Source organism: Varroa destructor, unplaced genomic scaffold (assembly GCF_002443255.2).
Source record: "Varroa destructor unplaced genomic scaffold, Vdes_3.0 BEIS01000001.1, whole genome shotgun sequence".
NCBI classification, from domain to species: Eukaryota; Metazoa; Arthropoda; class Arachnida; order Mesostigmata; family Varroidae; genus Varroa; species Varroa destructor.
In genome coordinates, this window is record NW_019211454.1 from 15,284,520 (window position 1) to 15,302,542 (window position 18,023).

An 18,023-nucleotide genomic window follows, 5' to 3' on the forward strand; every position below is an offset into this window, starting at 1 on the left:
GCCGTTACAGAATCTGCTACAGAATTTTCATCCCTCCTCCGTGCAAAAACTGCTGCACGTCCCCTGAGTTCTACACTCTAACCCATTGGTGACTTCCTTGGCTCTCGTTTACCCCCGTATAAGCTCTTCACTCTTTCGCAATTGTTTCGATCCGTCACAGACCAGAGATGGCCGCCTCGATTCGTCGTCAGCTGTAGGTCGCATAAGTCACCTGTAGGCTGTGTCAGCACCAACTTGTTGCTTGTGCACTGGTCGTGTGATGCGTGCAATTTGTGGTATGGATGTTTCCCCTCTCTTAGAGCAATAACGGTACTGACAATGCACCAAGAATGCGCCAACGTTCTCCAGAAGTCGAGCGTCGCTGAAGAAAGACCTGGTAAAGGTGTGAGGCTAGAGCGAATCCCAACGCTGAGGTGATAAGCGAAATCACAATGACCTAATGTTGTCAACGACGTCTTCAGTTGGCCAGTCATTCATCTTCACTCGTTGAAGGGACGAGCTTGCCTTGTGTTCCTCGCTCACTGTCTGTGCTTCGTATAAGAGCAGCATGGCTCCATAATCATAACAGTGTTTAACTGTGACTAACGAAGTTTTGTCATCATAGCACGTAATGTTATGTGTGGTGCTTGTTGTAGCTGAACCTTTTGTGGTCGCTCAAAAGAATAGTTAATGACATAACAACGTTCTATAATTACCGGAGGTATGAGAGTAAACACAGATCCATACAAGGACTACGTATACGTAAGATACCTTAATTCTGCTTAGCATTTTCAGAAAAGTCAGGGTTTGCTGAGATACCTTAGTACAGCGAATCGAACCAAAAGAGCGTGGGTGGCTATTTCGGCGTTGGCGCTCCAACGCGTCATCGCCTGGCGCTCAACGATGCTTTGTTAGTCGGTGTCGCTTCGCGCAAAACACCACAGCCAAGCAACGCTCTGACTCTAGCAACAGTTCGGTGTTGCGGCTACCCAGCGTTATCGTTTCATCCCCTCCCTGGCAAGCGGTTGAATCGCAAGCAATCTAACTCTCTAGTACGGCGACAGCGTCTATAGTGCCAGCAACCAGGAAAGCCATTGCGTCGACGTAAACATCAAAGGCATGACACACAACGGGCGCTCACTATTAATGATGCTTTTACTGCAGCTGTGCTCGCCACTTCAACACTATGCATTGATCGTTTCTTCCACTGATTCTTTTCGCACCAGCGCTGTCGTTGTTATTATTGTGGTTGTTACTGTTGTAGTTACTGTTGTTGTTATCGTTCCTGTTATTATTATTACTTAGTGTCATGCGTTTCGTTGAAATTGACTGTATGGCATTGTGAAATTTGCGCGTTTCACGCAAGTCGCGGCACGGTTTCGCAGCTAAACAGCGGGTCTTCCCTCCGAAACGAAGATGCGCCAATGACGTTTAGAAGTTGTGGCATAATTCTATTCGTCACTAACGGCCTTTACAGTTTCAGCTCCGGTTGCTGCTGCTACTACTGCAGCCGTGGTGAGATGACGCATACTACCATGATCTGTCGATGAATCGGTTGCTGGGGTCACTAGATAGCGACATGGGAGGAATTACCCGGGTCGAACTGAGCCTTGGGGTAGCGCATAGTTCCGCCAAAATCCTATGGGTAGGATTGCGTAATGTTTTTTCTGCTATGCACATGTGGATGGTCGAACAGCTGATAAACATTGGAAGCGCAGCCACAATACTGGCATAGCAGAGATGGCTGGTTATTTATGGACGCCATGACCGCAGCGTACTATCTAGAATAGTGACCTATTCCAGAATGGTCTGCGAGAGATGTCTGCGACCTACTGGTCTGACACCGCCATATCCAGAAGTCGACATACAGATGTACGCAGACGAATCGGAAGGATCAGAAAGTACGAGAGAGACGTAAGGCAAACAAGGATGCCGCGAAACTGAACGTTAGCGTCCATTGGCCTCGATGAAAGCGAGTATGAGTGACTCTGAGTTGACAAACTGTGCCTACACCGTATCCGGCTATTACGTCGCTTGTGAAGTATTGACTGGCGATGCCACGCCGTAATGCGAACAAATTAATGGAACTGATTTAGATATTAGCACGCAGATTTTGCAGAAGCATGTTACGAATGCGCAGTCTGCTTCTCAGACGGCAGTGTTTTGCTTAGGAGTTTCATTAGGGTAACGGTGAGTCGGTTCAAGTGCATCATTGAAGTACAGACTTTTCAAATACTATATCGTCACGCCACCACTGCTCCTGATCAACTGATAGAATATTCAGAGGATTTTTCACTTATAGTACAGCTTATCCATATTCGTTTCAAGTACCACTCATCATAGTTGCTATTCAATTTGTTAGTCATTGTTTCAGTCAATGCACGCAGGCAGACAGATAGCACGTAGTATTTTCATTGCATTGCAAGCATTCAGAAATCATCACATGGCTGACTAGACCAACCCGACAATCGTATCAAAAACCGTCACATCCCAACGATTGGATACCCTTAACCATATTAATAATTGTGTTACTAACCAACGTTTCCTTTGCTGTATGGTATAGACGGACATTATTTTTCAGTAGCACCACTGCAGGCAATAGACGTAGAGTTTCTTGCATAGCTGCCGGTTCCTGTGGGCGAACAGCATTGTCGGACAGAACTGGGTTTTGTACGCCAACCCCGCCACTCCAATTGCTACCGCCATCCGGAGAATTCTTCCGGTGATGTTGCCGCTATCAGCTGACGCCGTTTCGTTAGTTCGATCGATTGACAGGTTCACGTGGCAGCGTCAGGCGCCTAAGATAACGTAAACGCCGTGCGAGAAGCAGAAAAGCACGCGGAAAGCAAGGGTAAAGAAGTACGGGATGAGACCAAATGAGCATCCTGTTTTGAGCGAAAAAGATAAGAAAGGAGAAATCAGATGACGATACTGATGATTGTCATTAATGCTGATGACAGACGCGCTGGTAGTAAAAAACAGAATAAGAATGAAGTGAAGCTCAACAGTCCACCGTTTCAGAGCGACGGGCATCAGCTATAGCTGCGCTGACATCAGACGTCGTGCGAGGAGGCAAAAAGAAGTAGCCGGCGCTAACGGTAACCGACCAGAAAAGAACACAGGGATGACATCACTTATTTAAGAGTTGAGCGGCAGTAACGAAGGAACGAAATGGCGATTGGCTGTTACCCTCTATTTCCGGCGTTCATTGCCTCGGCAGGAGCAGATCTCCTTACAAAACAAATAGGAGCCTTTCAGGTTGTAAGACAAGGCAGTACTCAAGGGAGCAAGTAATAAGACAGCTAGTTAATCGTGATGGCATAGATCAAAGCGGACGCTCTTTTGATTTGCCATGCCTCAGAATAGGCGGCTAAAAGACACCAGTGATATCATGAGGATCTGCGAATGTAAATACGCATACGGAAGGGCCATATAACGCCATGAAGTAGTGCAACGATATGGTTGTGTTTTCGAAGGCTTCCAGTGATTTGATAGCGTTTATAAGTTGAAAAGAGTGGTATATTCGGACTAACAACTCGTATGATTAATAATTCGTGAATACTTTGATTACGTAATCTAGTGACAATATATGTAAAACAAGTACCTTTTATGCGGAAAAGTATGCTTCGTTACCAGTTGAGTGAAACATCATCGATGCAGAGCCGGGCGAAATGGGAATCACCTTGGTATTGCAACGGTACTAACTCCACGAAATACCTTATGTCTCCAATTAACTTTCTATAGGGTAACTTGTTTTTCTAGACTTTCTACATTGGGACCTACCTTTTTCGCTCTTACGGTCCTGCGGCCTTTCTTTCAGACAACAACAGCGCAATATACGACCTTAAATTTCTACCGAGACAAAGTAACCCGCACTATCCATGAACCGGCGTTAGTCAATCACAGTTGTACGCATGATACAGTCCAACTACATAATTTAAATCCACAAAATAACATTGCTCTATAAAGACTCATTAAGGCATGGGCATGTGTTGCAAGGTTTCATTATCAAAATCGACCTAACTGAATGAATGCGGACGGAGTTCATTGCTTTCTCACGAAACCGTGCAGCGACAGCGGAAGCTGGCGATAATCGTAGTATGGACGGACTGGCGGTGACAACTCATCATTCTAGGATCTTAATATCACCGGGGCTAACCGATGAGGAAGAAGGTCAATCCAGTAAGAGTCGTGCTGGATCGGAAAACCTCAGTCGTCGCGAGAAGGGTTTTATCTCAAAGTGCGATCCGAGTGGTTGGACTTACCAAAAAAACTTTAAACCCAGTAGCAATAGCTGGACTTGAGAAAGTATATGGTTAAATCCGATCGCAAGTCGAAGAAAAACTTCCCTTAAGTTGGTGTGTGGAAGTCGATGAAGTACTGCACTGAGAGTAAACCAATATTAAAGTCCTTACGAAGTCAGTGATATTTCTCTTTTCTCAGCGTGTTAAACAACTATGACTTATCGTAGAAGCCCGTGCAAGGGGCCCTCGAACTTTCTGAAGCTTTGAAACGAAAACTCACAAAAATAGCTGGAGAGAACACCTGAACAGCGTTGGAGGTTTCGAGGTCACAGGCATATTGCTTTATTGAAACAGTTCTAAGATAGAAAAAAGGTCTCATTGGCCATTGTAGAAACTATTACCGATGTTACAAGTGGAAGCATATTGTTCACATACTGTTGTGGACTAGAAAATTGTTTTGTAGTACGATTATGGTTAATTTGAAAGACGGAAATCAAACGAATAATTCTATTTCGTGGGCAGCGAGGACAAAACGGCTAAACATGTAAGTTCTGGAAACAATACGTGAAATCGCTGGTCACCACTATCACCAATAGTAGTATATACATTTGTAGATACATACAAACAAAGTAACTGGCCATAAGATAAAGAAATATAATAAGCAAAATCTATGGCTGATTGTTCTGTTCACTTTATTTTTTGTAATTTTTTGCAATCTAACACAATCGTTCATAGGGTGACATTTTTCGGCACGCATGTCACCCCTAACCTTCGAAAGTGATGCAATTTTTTAGTGGCTAAAAATTCGAGAATCTCACAATACCTCTTGCACGGTCTAAAGACCAACCCTGATATTTTGAACGTTTTTTTTTTCTTTTTGATAGGTACAGCTTTAAGTCTCCTCCTATATATAACATATGTTCCTGCAATCTCGCACCGCAGCACTTAGCATTTACCGCATACTTTACTGCTTCTCCCTCATTCACTGAAAGTTAAAATCTAGCAAATAGTGTATATTAACTGCGACAACAAACAGACATGACTTCCGCCGTCGAGTTCCTCGTTGACTGACATCTATTTGATTGCTTTCAGCCTTTGCTAGAACCTATCCAGACCCAGAGCAATTCCTAGAAAGCGATCTTGCCGACTCACTAAACCATACGCTGTCTAACTTTGCTGAGTATTTCAGCTGACAGCAGGTTATTGGCATACGTCTCTTTACTAGCATCGCTTTACATAATATCGACTCTGCTTAGTTCGTACTATGGTGATGGCCATATTCTTCAAAGAGACACCGTACTGAATCAATCCATCTTTCAGTCGTTTGGGACCGCATATGTGTTTCTCCGTTGCTTCCCATAATTACAACAGCACTTGAGTCATCGAAGCGGACAGAAGCATCAACGCGAATCTGTATACCTTTGCGGATAGCTTGGCAGTTCGAGCAGTTAGAAAAGATCCTTACGCTCCACCGATTTGCCATTCAGTATTAGATGGGTAAAACTCGAGGGGACAATCAACGAGGTATGATTTTCTGTTCAACACGACGGTAAGTATCTTTTACAGCACACTTTAGGGTGATGTGCGTGACTTCATCAAAAAAAGTGTAATAACCTTGCCTTGGTGCTCAAAATTACCAATAAATCCAGTGACCTTAGAGCCTTTATTGGGTGATATTATTCCGTAACTCCTAACTGATTCCGAAAACACAAGCTAACATAGTTGTTTGCCCGCTGAAAAGAGTATTGCTTTCAATGAGTCGAAGGCAAGATTTTTTGTTTGCTTTTGTTTTGATTACAACAGAGTATTAATAGATGCTTTTATTTAATTGCTATGTAGATGCAGTCGTCATTGTCATAAAATTTCACTTGTAGACCAGGTGCATTTTGTTGCAAATAATTTATTTCTTTTGCACGGACCGTTCAGCCACTTCCTTATGTCTGGGATAAGGCTTCTGACCAGTGATTCAGGTTCGCCCCTCAGTATAATTCCTTATTGCCGACACCACTCTCTTATAGTGACGACCCTTTTTGATTTTATTTCTGTCAACCTTCCACTTCTATCCCACAGGTGCTTTCCTTTCTTGATTTTCATATCTCTCAGCTAATGCTAGAATTGCTGACCGCACTAGATATTTGTGTAATCTCGAGTACGGGCATTCTCTGGGTCCCGCGAAGTAGATTTCTCTTTTTTCTCATATCAAATGTCTTCTGCATCTACACTGCAACTCCGAGTGGGCCGATTGATTTCGTCATTGGAATCAGCAGTCTACAACGATTTGCGCCTTTTAGCTCATAGATGCTTTCGAAGATTCTCGTTACCAAATGCGCTACTTTTCATACTTAAGCTGTAGCCTTTTTTAGATGAAAATTACCCTGTAATGAATATTATTATAATTGAGATTTTCGTCAAACATTAATGTTAATGAATGTTTATATGTGAACTACGACAAACAACGATCTGCATCTTTTACGCAGCCGTAGCAGTGATGCATCCGTTGAATATATAAAACCGCTAGTTCAGCTAATAATTATCCCTTAATACGATATGAGATACCTTTGATCCGTAACTTGTGGTTACTAACGTAATAGACCCGAGAAAAATTTTACAACCACATGAGGCTACGGCTGAACGCATGTGACACGTTGGAGGAATTCGCGCTCGTCGAATGTGCCAAATGGCAAATGCTATCCGGCATAAGCAGAAAGGAAATTCCTACATAGGACAGAGGATAAAAGACCCCAAAATAATGAGGTTATCTAATGGCCATGGAGTAGCGTCAAGGACGGCCCAACTGTTCACTAAATAGGCCCCGTCATCAAATAATTGCGGAACACATACTTCTGGGCTATTCGGTTCGGTTAGATGCTCTATTAGAATGAGTCTGTCTATTTCTGGGTCTATTTTTACGTTTTGGATGTCTATGTGCAGTCATGCGGGCAGTATACAAAAACTAGGATATTAACATAAAATAGAATTTTGCAAAAGAAAGTGGTAAGTAGATTTTTGTGTATGCACATAATAACAAATACTAAAAATTTATACGCAGCAATTTGTATAATTACTTATTTATGTACAGATATTCATATCTGTACATAAATTTAGTCGCGGCTTATTTTGTGATACTGACTAAGTACGCGTTTCCAAGCAGCTAAATACTGTAGTATTGTCAGATGCAAGCAAAGCGTAACAATAGTGTGAATACCGCAGTAAACGATTTCGTTAGGTCTTTTTATCCAATCCGCTCCAACAAATCGCAGTAATGTTTTTTTCTGCTATTTACACATAAGTCGTCCCACAGAAATAGATTCATTTGGTGTTGATTAGTTTCAGCCATTGCAAAAATCCATGAAAGTGAATGCAAATCTACACCACAAAGACATTTGAGCGTCAAAGCAAGCTTCTACCATTCAGTAAAAAGCATAATGCTATAATAAATCATTTGGCGTGTTACCATAAATAGAGCAAAAAACAGGCCAGCCCTACAACTTACGCTCAGCCCGAATTCGCTAGCGCGAATTGTGCGATGGTGCTCCGTGGGTATAACCGGCGATCGTTCTCAATTCGCACAAGTGAGTGAAACAGGGTCGGCAACTTACTTCGTGTTGAGGGGACCGTGAATTATTTACGCCATCTTGTCTACGACGTTGGCTGAAAGGATGCCCAGGATTAAAGGATCTCTAGAAACTCCACTGGTTTCTTGGAGGATAACGAGGCTCTTGTGATATGCTGGATTAGTAAATCGCGATCAGGGCCCGGTTTGTTACTTACTATCTATGTTGCGTAATCGTAGACACCTATCTCTCTGTATCTAGTGGCTTAACGAGTCGAATAAAAGGTAAATGTTCTTGTTTGTATTTCCTTCTATTATAAATGCTTCCAAGAGTAAATATGACCTACAGGCTTAATATAATGTATATTTTTTTGTTGAAAGATCAACGCAACTAGTTTATTAACGCATCTAATTTACATATTATGCGTTACACCAAACCTCATTGTAATGGACAACAAATAAGCGGTCCTAGGGCAAATTATTTTTACACTTCGATAAAAATTTTCCTTATTTTCTCGTTATCGCATTTTGTTCCGGCGTAAATGTTTCAGTCTAATTATGTACGGTGTTACTTACACGAAATTTCGCACAATTTTACCTTAATTTCAGAGTTATAGCTATTATGGTTTAACTCTTTTGAGAAATATATAATTGTGTACAATACGTTTCGTAGATCTATGTATACAAGCACGCATAAAATACAAAGCAATAAATAAGGTAATATCACTCATAATTCAAATTATCCAGAAATTAAATAGCAAACTAACTTCTTCCGTTATTACGCTTTAACCTCTTTTGAACACACATGTGACCGGTAAGCACAATCACAGACACACGTTTCTTATCGATATAACGTCCTTCTAAAGATGGCCGTCTTTCAAGTTGTTATACGATTCTGGTACGAGAAATTTGATGGCAATTCTCAGGAATCTGTCAACGACTAGTTTATAATGGTCGAGTACAGGCTTCTCAATTTATTCATCTGCTCCGTAAAGTGGTAGCAAATGGATCCGTTTAAAATGAGTAAATCAGCTCAGCAGGAACCTCTTGTAAATGCAAACAGCAAAGTTGGGATTTATTTAAATTGCTTTTGCCGCAAGCAGTCAGGTTCAGAAAGAAATAGGTCTCGCATATACAAAACTTCACAACGGACATGCGTCTACAAATGCGTAACAACAAGACTGGACAGCGCGGCCCTGGGTGATATTGGTATTGGTCAGACCCCGGTCGTTTCACTGGGAATCGATATTCAGTGGGTTATCGGCTTCTTTTGTCTGAATTGACAACACTGGGGTAGGCGTTTCTAGAGTGGCCACATTGTGGATATGCAAGTTTTAAGCCCTAACAAATTTCGTAAGCGGGAATTGCGGAGATGAACTGAAATTAAAAATGGCTGATTATGATTTTCTAAAAGAATATTATGACAATCAATTTACGATAAGCAGTAAAAAACTAAGACAAGACCATTTCTATGGTAACATGGGTTGACATGTCTCATGCCGTGCCTCTTCTCAGCGTCTATTAACATATGCCCTGCCTATCTGCTTTGAAGCTAACAGTATCGACGTAGTTTCCTTAAATTTTCGTGCGAAGAATCTGTACCATCAATACCAAGTTGAAAGATCAGCAAAAAAAAAAAGCAACTCGATATACACTATTGTCGATAACACAGGTTACGCATTAGTCATCACAAAACAGTGAAGCAGCAAGCACACACAGCCTGAATATATGGGCTGGTCGTTTTGTCTAAGACGATTCGTCTCAGTTCCATAGTTGCCACCGTTGCAGTACGGAATGAATGCAAACAGTTAAGCCTGAAGGCACCGTGGCCAGGGCACGGCCTTTGGACTACAATGTGCCTCAACCTTAATTCGATTCTACGGCACAGGTTATCTCTATATAGAAAGGCCTCATCGTAATGTTTCTTTTTTCCTTCCCTCTTTGTTTTCGTTCTCATAGTCGGTTCTTTTACGTCACAAATTATTGGCCTTCATGTGCTTCACGAACTGGAGTTAGCAGCGAAAACTATTTAAAGAAGTACTATTAAGTTTTATTTGAAACCCAGATGTGAAATTTGTATAAGACTACAGGCCTAACATCTGCATCTAATCGAAAAGTAAAATCAATTTATAGAAAAAAAAAAAAAAAAAACAGATAGAATACGTATAAAGTGTAATTATATTTTTATACCGTATTATTAACAATTAAAAACATGCTAGTTAAAAAACCATTGTTGCTAGTGGCAGAATTTATAAGAATTTTGAAATGCCCTGCTTTGACCTGAAGTGCCCAGTTATTTCACAGTAACCCTTGTGGGACTACACTCCTCTTTGAAAGGGGTCCTCAAAGAATATGATTTACAGTTCTTACAGTTTTATCGCAGTTAACCCACCTGAAGTAGAGCTAATTTACGAATATAGTGAGCTAAGCCTCATTGCCCAGCTCACAGTACCCACAGCTTCGATGATCTAAAGGTATTGCGCGTTGCCATACCAACATAACTGATCCGCTTTCGACTTATTACCGACAAAATATTGTTTATAATATCGTTGTTATAGCAGAACAATAGTTGAGGTTAACACGGAAATTCGGCATTAACAAATGCATTCAATGCCACCGATCTTCTCCACTAAACTTGCATGCGAGAAGAATTGCCTAGGTAATCTCGTGCCCCAGATGTTCTTTCAATACTTATCAAAGGACGCAACAGCCGGACCAGGTGATACTTTTTGCCTATTTCTACTATAGTATTAGCTGGTTGCACATTTTTTTTTATTTTAAGGCCAAAGCTCATAATAATTGGCTCCTGTGTTGCGGTGAATTTTCGACACCCAAGGGCGCTCAGGCTCAACGCTTGCACCGATAGCTAAACGGTGTATATAGAAGTGCTATTCCTTATAGATTGTAAACGACGGGACAAATAACCAGGTTTTTGTCATGTTCACCATCATTATTTGTTATGGTCAATAAGCAATATTACTTTGAAGAAAAATAAGAGTTAACGGTCATGCGGATGCTCTCAAGCATACACAGCTCATGCTACACTACGTAACATATATGTCCTTTGACAACAATAGAAAAGTCTCTTTCCGTCTGTGAAGGATATTGAACGCAGACAACAATTACAATGTGCTTGAGTAAGTACCTGCATGTATGTCAATGATGAGTTCTGCAAGAAATTGTTGGCATAGTGATTGCTAGTAAGTGCGTCGCTTGCGGATTTACTAAGACAATAGCACACACACACATACACACATAAACGGAGGACAATATAACCGAAATATTTATTCGAGGTTCGATGTTGGAGTGGCATTTAGTTACATGGATCTCGCATGCTAACATTTTAGGTTTTATAGTAGCCTTGTCTAGTTTATCAGGTGCCGTCTAAGACCTTCCCAACAGTTATTCGTTACCTAAGTTTTGTTTATATATATGACGTCGATGCCACGGCATAGCGCTAACATATTTACTTACTAACTAAAGGGGCAGTATCAAGGCAAACTTCCTGTTGGCAAAGCACGGACAATTATTAGGATCAATGGTGGCCCAAAGATACTGTTGCACCATCATACGGATATATAAATAAGGATATTCTACACTTACCGTACTCGGGTGGGTACTCGTAGGCAGGGTCCATCTTGTACGCGGCGTCCAATTCTTCCCAGGTATCTGCAATGAGGAGCTCTTCCTCGATAGGCTGCGGTTCGTCCTGGGGAGCAGTCACCCTTTCAGGCATCTCGACGGCCGAAAGGCTGCCGTTGCCACTTTCGCCATTGGCTAGAGCTCCCATCTTCCAAATCTACGTCAGACATTACCATCATTAGTCAAACTGTTATAAAAATAATGCTATCAACATTATCAGAAAAGAAATAGCGGCTTTCAACCGAAAGTTTGGTCACCCTTTCCACATCACAAAGACCGGCCAGCAATTTCTCTCCAGTCGTAAATAAAGTCATTAGTAGGGACTAAGAACTCGTCTGAGAAAATGTATAAAGACGCTAACAAGAAGCATTTTTTGAAATGTTGCGTTTTGTATCCTATTATTGTTTCCAGTTGCTCCGGAGTCCGTATGTATCCTTCACCTTTTTAAAACTGAAGGCAGTAGAAGTTTTAGGCATGGTTCTATAGAGACAGACTTAGCTGGCCATTTGTCAGGATCACATTATATAGAACTGGAAAATTAAAAGATATAATTTCAATTACGCCCAATTGACTTTTGTACACTGTGGAACAATTTTACAAATTTGGTTTAAATTTTTGCAAAGGCTATCATAACATATTTATCGTGACTGCTTTATAAGGAGTACAAATGTATGTTCAAAACTGCAATAAATGTTTAATGTAAACTTTATTAAATACTGCCCGCTAATTAAAAATAACAGATTTCCACTGCTAGACACGACTCGCTCCTTTAGCATTTGTTCGTATATTACGAATCGAATGAACTGCCTGTCAAGTAAATTTTTTGCGTGAAAAAGCCCCTGGTACTCAAAGAAAATACTGGTCCATTTTTAATATTGTCTCTGGGAAAATTTGCACTGAATGTGCAACCGGAATTTCTATTTTATGCTCTAGGACAAACTACTGCATCATCATACACTAACTTGAAAACAGGTTGAACCAGGCTCAAAATCTAGCCGAAGTCAAATCCTATCCAGGCTCAGTTATATCGAGCACCTAACGATTTTCCTCATTTAAGTAGTCTTCAGGTGAAGATAACCACTACAAAACTAGCGCCCTCTCCCTTTTCGAAGCACTTCCGTACAGCCCCACGGTGCCCACTATTCGACTAAAATAACACTGCATTATTAGGCACATGAGCATGTTTGAACTTCAAGCGGAAATATATGAAAGGTTGCACACGTGCGTAGTAATTAACATATTTGTTTGCCTCCTAATTCACCCCAGAAATACGGATAAAAGGATTGACAAATGAGCGCATTCGATTAACTACTATGTACTTAATGCATTCTATTGAGTAGTAGCATGGGTTGGTGGCATTCACAAGATGCCCAACCCTCATTAATATTCGAGGGTAATGATCAGCAGACCGAACTATCTGTTTGTATTTTGTGGACTAGTTTTTAGGTGAGCAACTTAGATTGATAATGTAAAATCTTTTTATAACCTAAACAAACGGTAGATCAATCCCTTCTCTGTGTAATACTTCAAGATTAAAAATGGGTCGTAATCGTTCCTACACCCTCTAAAAAAGCTTTCCTTAATTAAAAACAATGAATGCTTGCTCTCCCTTTTGCTGAATATCTGCATGGTAAAAACCATCTCCCAAAAGGCAAATTTAACTGATCTATAGAAAATTTCGCTAGTTAACTCTCATAAAGTAATAATTATAAAAAATATTCAAGGAAGCACAATCAATTCAGAAGTGCCAATACAGTACTTAAGCCCCTCTCAACTGCTCGCGCACTAAGATTATTTTGAAACTTTTGACAAATACGAAGCTAATGATACATGTACGTAGGGCAATTTTAGATTATACTCTACAAGCACAACTGGCACTCAATGCATTCACTATGACGAAAATCATTGCTCAGCTTTACGATATATGTAAATAGAATATTACAAGTACAAAACAACAATGAATATTGAAAATTTTGTTTACTCCAGTATTAGGAGTAATTGCTTGTATGGTTAAGTCTAATGGCATAATATTAATTGCACGTAATGTCTCCACGCGATTTAAAAGCGGGTCAATAACATACGGACTGAGTGTGGGGCATTTTTCTCGTGATTTCCTCCGAAATACTGATTATGAGTGAGGCTGTTGCACGTCGTCGACTCACTTCCAGCCAAATAACTTCATGGATTTGAGTAAGGCCAGGGATTAAAGGAACAGCATATCACGAAACGAGCATTGTCCAAAAGAAGGCTCTACAGTTCGACAGGATGCCCTCACCAAAAGACTTCGCTTCTACGATGTCAAAAGATTGTATCCTAGCGACGAGCACAAATAAATGTACGGCGACACAAAGCATCATCGATCCTGCTTCGTCTGCATGGGAACAATAGACAATTCTATTTATAATAGACTGCATATATTTAGTACCGGCCAGTCCATTGTTTCGACACGATGCCCCACGACTCTTTTGAAAACGAGAATGCTTAACATCTAGTTGATTATACTTTTGTTCCATATATAGAATAAACAGTGTGCAGACTTGCCTATGGAGACGCGTGGGAAATCGGCCATTGCTGGAAGGTCAACTTACGATCTGATGGTATATTTCCGTAAAGCTTGTTTTTACCCATACGAATGTCATTTATCTTTGCTATGAGAGTCAATGCTGTTGGGTTCAATACGATAGCATCAACGCTGTTTTGAATAACTGGTGAAGGGACTGGCAGGATCGTAATATATAGTAAAATACTCGTGTTGGTGTCTGTAGTGAGTAGGAGAATATGTTGTTTATTAACATTGTTAGTAATGTCGTATGTCGAATTGGAAAACAGTGAAGAACTGGTTTAGTGACTCTCATGTGATATTTACGTCTAAATCTATTCCTCATCTGTATTCAATACTTGCAGGGAGCGATTGTACGAACCAACAGCAACTTATAAATGATATCGGTAACTTAAGCATAATACTTTATCAAAGTGGAACATATTTCATGGCACCTAACACTAATTTGAATGGTATCACACATATTACATTCGAATAACTTTAAACCATGTGTATCAATCTCGCTTGCTACTTCTATACAAGAGACTCGTCACTTACTAAAAGCATGTGTTTGAAAACGCGCCGACTAGTCGGGATAATACAAGATGTACAAGAAAGGACCGCGTTGTGGTTCATGGACACACATACTTAACCTTTGTTGAGATTTCCTCGTTTTCTAACTAAACTGATCTTTGATACTAACACCGATCTAAATGATACTAGATCAATAAAAATTAATCTGAACAACTATATTTCAAGGCCTTGCTTATCAAGTTGGGAGAGGATGTCTTAATTCGCCTTAGATTCATTCTTTCGTTCACTTAAAAAAAAAGTAAAGTTCATTCACAGAACGGCCGGACGCTATCTGAAGTTCCATGAAAAAGAAGATCTTCTAGTCAAACAGGTTTTTTACGATGTATTGATGTAACGAAGCTTAAGGCAACGATCGCTCGTGTTTTTTAACTAATGGCTTGGCTGTCTAAACCACAGCCTCGGGTTTAACGAATTTATAATAGCAAAACGTATCTACAAAGTAATGCTGTGTTCCAATTGGGAACAATTTTGCTGGCAAGCTACTATTCATGACAAACATGTGTTCATCTATTACTCCTGCTACCAGACGAAAGGCAGTTATTTCTAGAACAAAACCTATTATGGCCAAAAACAGTGCGTAACTTAAAATTTAAGCGACTATTAACTATTATCCAATTTTCCGCGGTGGGCGTATCCTCAAGAATAAGAATGTTTCTTTTTGTCCGAATTTGACGGCCTGCGTTATTGATAGTTTTCATGCAGCTTTTAAAGCATCTGAGGAAGATCTCTATGAGCAGACAGTGAAATGCTTGGTAGGGACTAGATTAAAAAAGTTCGAAAATAGACAAAAAGGGGTCCAAAAAGCCACTACCAACATGCTTGGATTTTTCATACAGAAGTTAATGTCGATTTTGTCAGTTTTGTATGTGATTTGCAATAAAGTACCATCGATTAATATTTTTAAGTCTTTTTTGCGTTTTCTCTACCTTTGAAATCTTTTTAGCCCTCTTTAAACCTTTGCATATTTAGGACGTTTGACCTTTTGCCGGATTGATTAAATTCCGCTGCAATTTTTCGTATACAGCGCTTTTGAGAGTAGCTTGTTGCGAGTTTACTCCTACCGATTAGGCCTGTTGCATGCTTATTATCAAGAAATTAATTGCGAGATAAAAATGGATAACTAATAAGTAGTTTAGGTCCTGGATCGAAACAGTATTCGTGGACTATATTAAATAAAAATAGCCGTCAAATATTGTAGAGAATTACTGAAATACTCGTCTTTTTGCTGAAATATAGTCTTGGCAACATGATAAAAATTACCATTTCAGATACACTACCCTGTATATGAGTGTCGTAGGTATACTTGTAATCAGCGCGAGCAAGTGAGATCGTTTGGCTTGTCCGGTTTCGAGGAATCAGTTTACGAGCACCTGACGATCTATCGATACTGTTTTCAAATCAGTCAACTGTTTTTTTTACATAGCTATGGTTAACTGGTCTAAATTGAAGTTATTCGACAATATATAGACCATTAAATTTGCGCAGAATGCATGATTTACGCTTCCTGACACTTCTAAACCATCGATTGTTACAATGCACCTACGTATTCTTAGATGAGGTAGAAGAAAATAATGAGTTGTTTTGCGGTTGCGGGAACTTGGACGCGGTAAAGTGTGAAATACGTTTTAAGGTACTGGCCTAATAGCGTTGAGCCATCCGTAATTGGCAAAGTCAACACTAACTGAAACAACAAAACAGGATCTTACAATACGTCACTAACCCAGGTGGAGTGTGACACTTTACACGTTTACCGTTTACGATTTACTCCGTGATGTCACCAATCTGAGTTTGGTTTGTCAGCATGTAGTTCGTCTTCGGTATGAATTATATAGGTTCACAGACTCACAGTCGTTCGAAATGCAAGTTGCATAGAACTATGATGGTTTCCTTGTGTTGTTTCACTGCTTGCTCACTTTCGCTAAGTTTGCTCATTATCTGTAAGAAGGTCGTTTCAGAAACGCTGATTACGTGCAGTCGATTTTTGCGGCGTCTGAGTTAAACCTAATTATTCCCTCTAACTCTAGTTTTTCACTAACTTTTCATTATGAATTGTGAAACGGAACAAAAAGGAGATAAACATTGGGTAAACTGCATGTAATTCATTACAGCCCAAAAAGAATCTGTCATCTTCTGTCAGTATTCGATCATTAGGGGGTGTGTGTCAGTGTTACGCACCATCGTATCACCTAAGATTAACAAAGATTTTTGGTGTAAAGCCCCGGTCAGAGGTGGCCTCTGTCTGCCGTTTTCACCTTCATTTGGCCAGTCGAGGTGCTCCTTTCAGCGTCGATCAAATAACTCAAAAGAAACACCCTTCTACTCCTAATGGCGGTTAGTAATCGATGAAGTTCGACGGCGGCACGAGTGAGACTCTTATCCAACTCGTTCTGTGTACTGACTGTTATAGACAGACAGACAGGTACCCTGTTGACTTACCGTACGGACACGCTCTGAGTATAGCTCGTTTAAAGATGTGCACAACGAAAGCGCGCGCAGCGCCCCGCCTTATCGGAGCACTCACTATACGGCGTAACTTAAAGTGGTATTGGCATTTTCTTCGTGAGCGGTTACTCAGGAATAGATTCGCGAAGTACCCTTGATCTGCTGGCAGCAGTGTCTAACTGGCTAGGCGATGCAAGGCACGTCGATATTCGGTATCAATGAAAGTTAGTGACTCACTATAAATATAGCGTGAACAATGACAGCAGCAACTGTTCAAAGTCATATATAGAGCGGTAGTGCAAACTCAAATTCGGTTGAATATCGCACAAAAAAGTCGTCGCCGTTGCGTAACAATCGTTGATTTCTAATGTAAACTCCAAATCGTAGCTATAAAAGTTTGTGCCAGTTCGAGCTCCTTAGCTTCAATAGTCAATAGCGGCGGACGGTCTGCCTGCAGACCCTACAGGTATGCGATAACTGCTACTGTCACCTTTAAACCACTATGATGGCGGCAAACAATAAGTGTGAAAGGAACTCCAAATAATCCTCTATGCTAGAGCGGGTTTTTTCCGGAACCACCGAGTCTCGTCTCAAGCAACGTTCGGACAAGTTTGAGTGTTTAGCGAGCTCTCTCCGGAAGTTTTTAGAGACGATAGATTAACCGAGAAGCAGCCGACAAGGCAGACATATGCTCAGTTCACAACACTCATCCAGACGCGAACTACTTCAGCAATAATAAATCGAGCACAGCAGCGCCCTCTACAAAGCGCTCGCAAAAAGCTTCGACGAGCCAAACATTTCATAGCTAATCAGAGACTCACAAACATTCGTAGTAAATAACCATGCGGATGGCTGTTGTAGGAAAACTGGATAGCAGTGGCAGGTGTGCTAAGGATTTGCCGGCGGAAAAATGCCGTAGAGAATGAAACATTATTTGAGTAGCCAGCAAGAATTAGAGACGACACTTAAACATTGTACAATCCAATGGAGTTGCACGGAACGAACTCGGAGTGGCGCCTCACTTTCATGT

General features: G+C 40.7%; 1 protein-coding gene and 3 long non-coding RNA genes across 14 annotated transcripts in view; 2 read left to right on the top strand and 2 right to left on the bottom strand.

Annotated features, from left to right (window-relative positions):
* LOC111250967 (uncharacterized) overlaps positions 1-4,913 on the top strand; it is a 29,467-nt gene extending 24,554 nt beyond the window's left edge. For 2 of the 5 annotated variants that reach the window (XR_015319323.1, XR_015319322.1), the window contains exon 3: positions 2,543-4,913. This is a non-coding gene — a long non-coding RNA (uncharacterized LOC111250967). Of the gene's footprint in view, positions 1-570; positions 701-2,028; positions 2,170-2,542 lie in introns of those variants that run through there. The other 3 variants (XR_015319328.1, XR_015319324.1, XR_015319321.1) reach the window with 3 other exon arrangements.
* The window catches only part of Ctl2 (Choline transporter-like 2), a 78,070-nt gene that overhangs the window by 46,317 nt on the left and 13,730 nt on the right, over positions 1-18,023 (bottom strand). The window contains exons 4-5 of one of the 6 annotated variants that reach the window (XM_086977705.1): positions 11,859-11,948; positions 11,380-11,575 (exon numbers count right to left, since the gene is read on the bottom strand). In XM_086977705.1, coding sequence (XP_086833831.1) covers positions 11,380-11,575; positions 11,859-11,894 — 232 coding nt within the window. In that variant the 5' untranslated portion in view covers positions 11,895-11,948. Of the gene's footprint in view, positions 1-11,379; positions 11,576-11,858; positions 11,949-13,499; positions 13,660-16,302; positions 16,442-16,803; positions 16,928-16,987; positions 17,611-18,023 lie in introns of those variants that run through there. The other 5 variants (XM_022806194.2, XM_086977706.1, XM_086977707.1 and 2 more) reach the window with 5 other exon arrangements.
* LOC111250936 (uncharacterized) lies at positions 4,893-10,318 on the bottom strand. 2 transcript variants are annotated; one of them, XR_002673586.2, is made up of 3 exons: positions 10,169-10,318; positions 7,717-7,874; positions 4,893-6,598 (listed from the first exon to the last, which is right to left on the bottom strand). It is a non-coding gene; the product is annotated as an uncharacterized LOC111250936 (long non-coding RNA). The 2 variants fall into 2 exon arrangements; XR_015319330.1 differs by having other exon boundaries at positions 7,717-7,862; positions 10,169-10,183.
* On the top strand, positions 13,782-15,458 carry LOC147758301 (uncharacterized). Its single transcript, XR_015319332.1, has 2 exons — positions 13,782-14,015; positions 14,323-15,458. It is a non-coding gene; the product is annotated as an uncharacterized LOC147758301 (long non-coding RNA).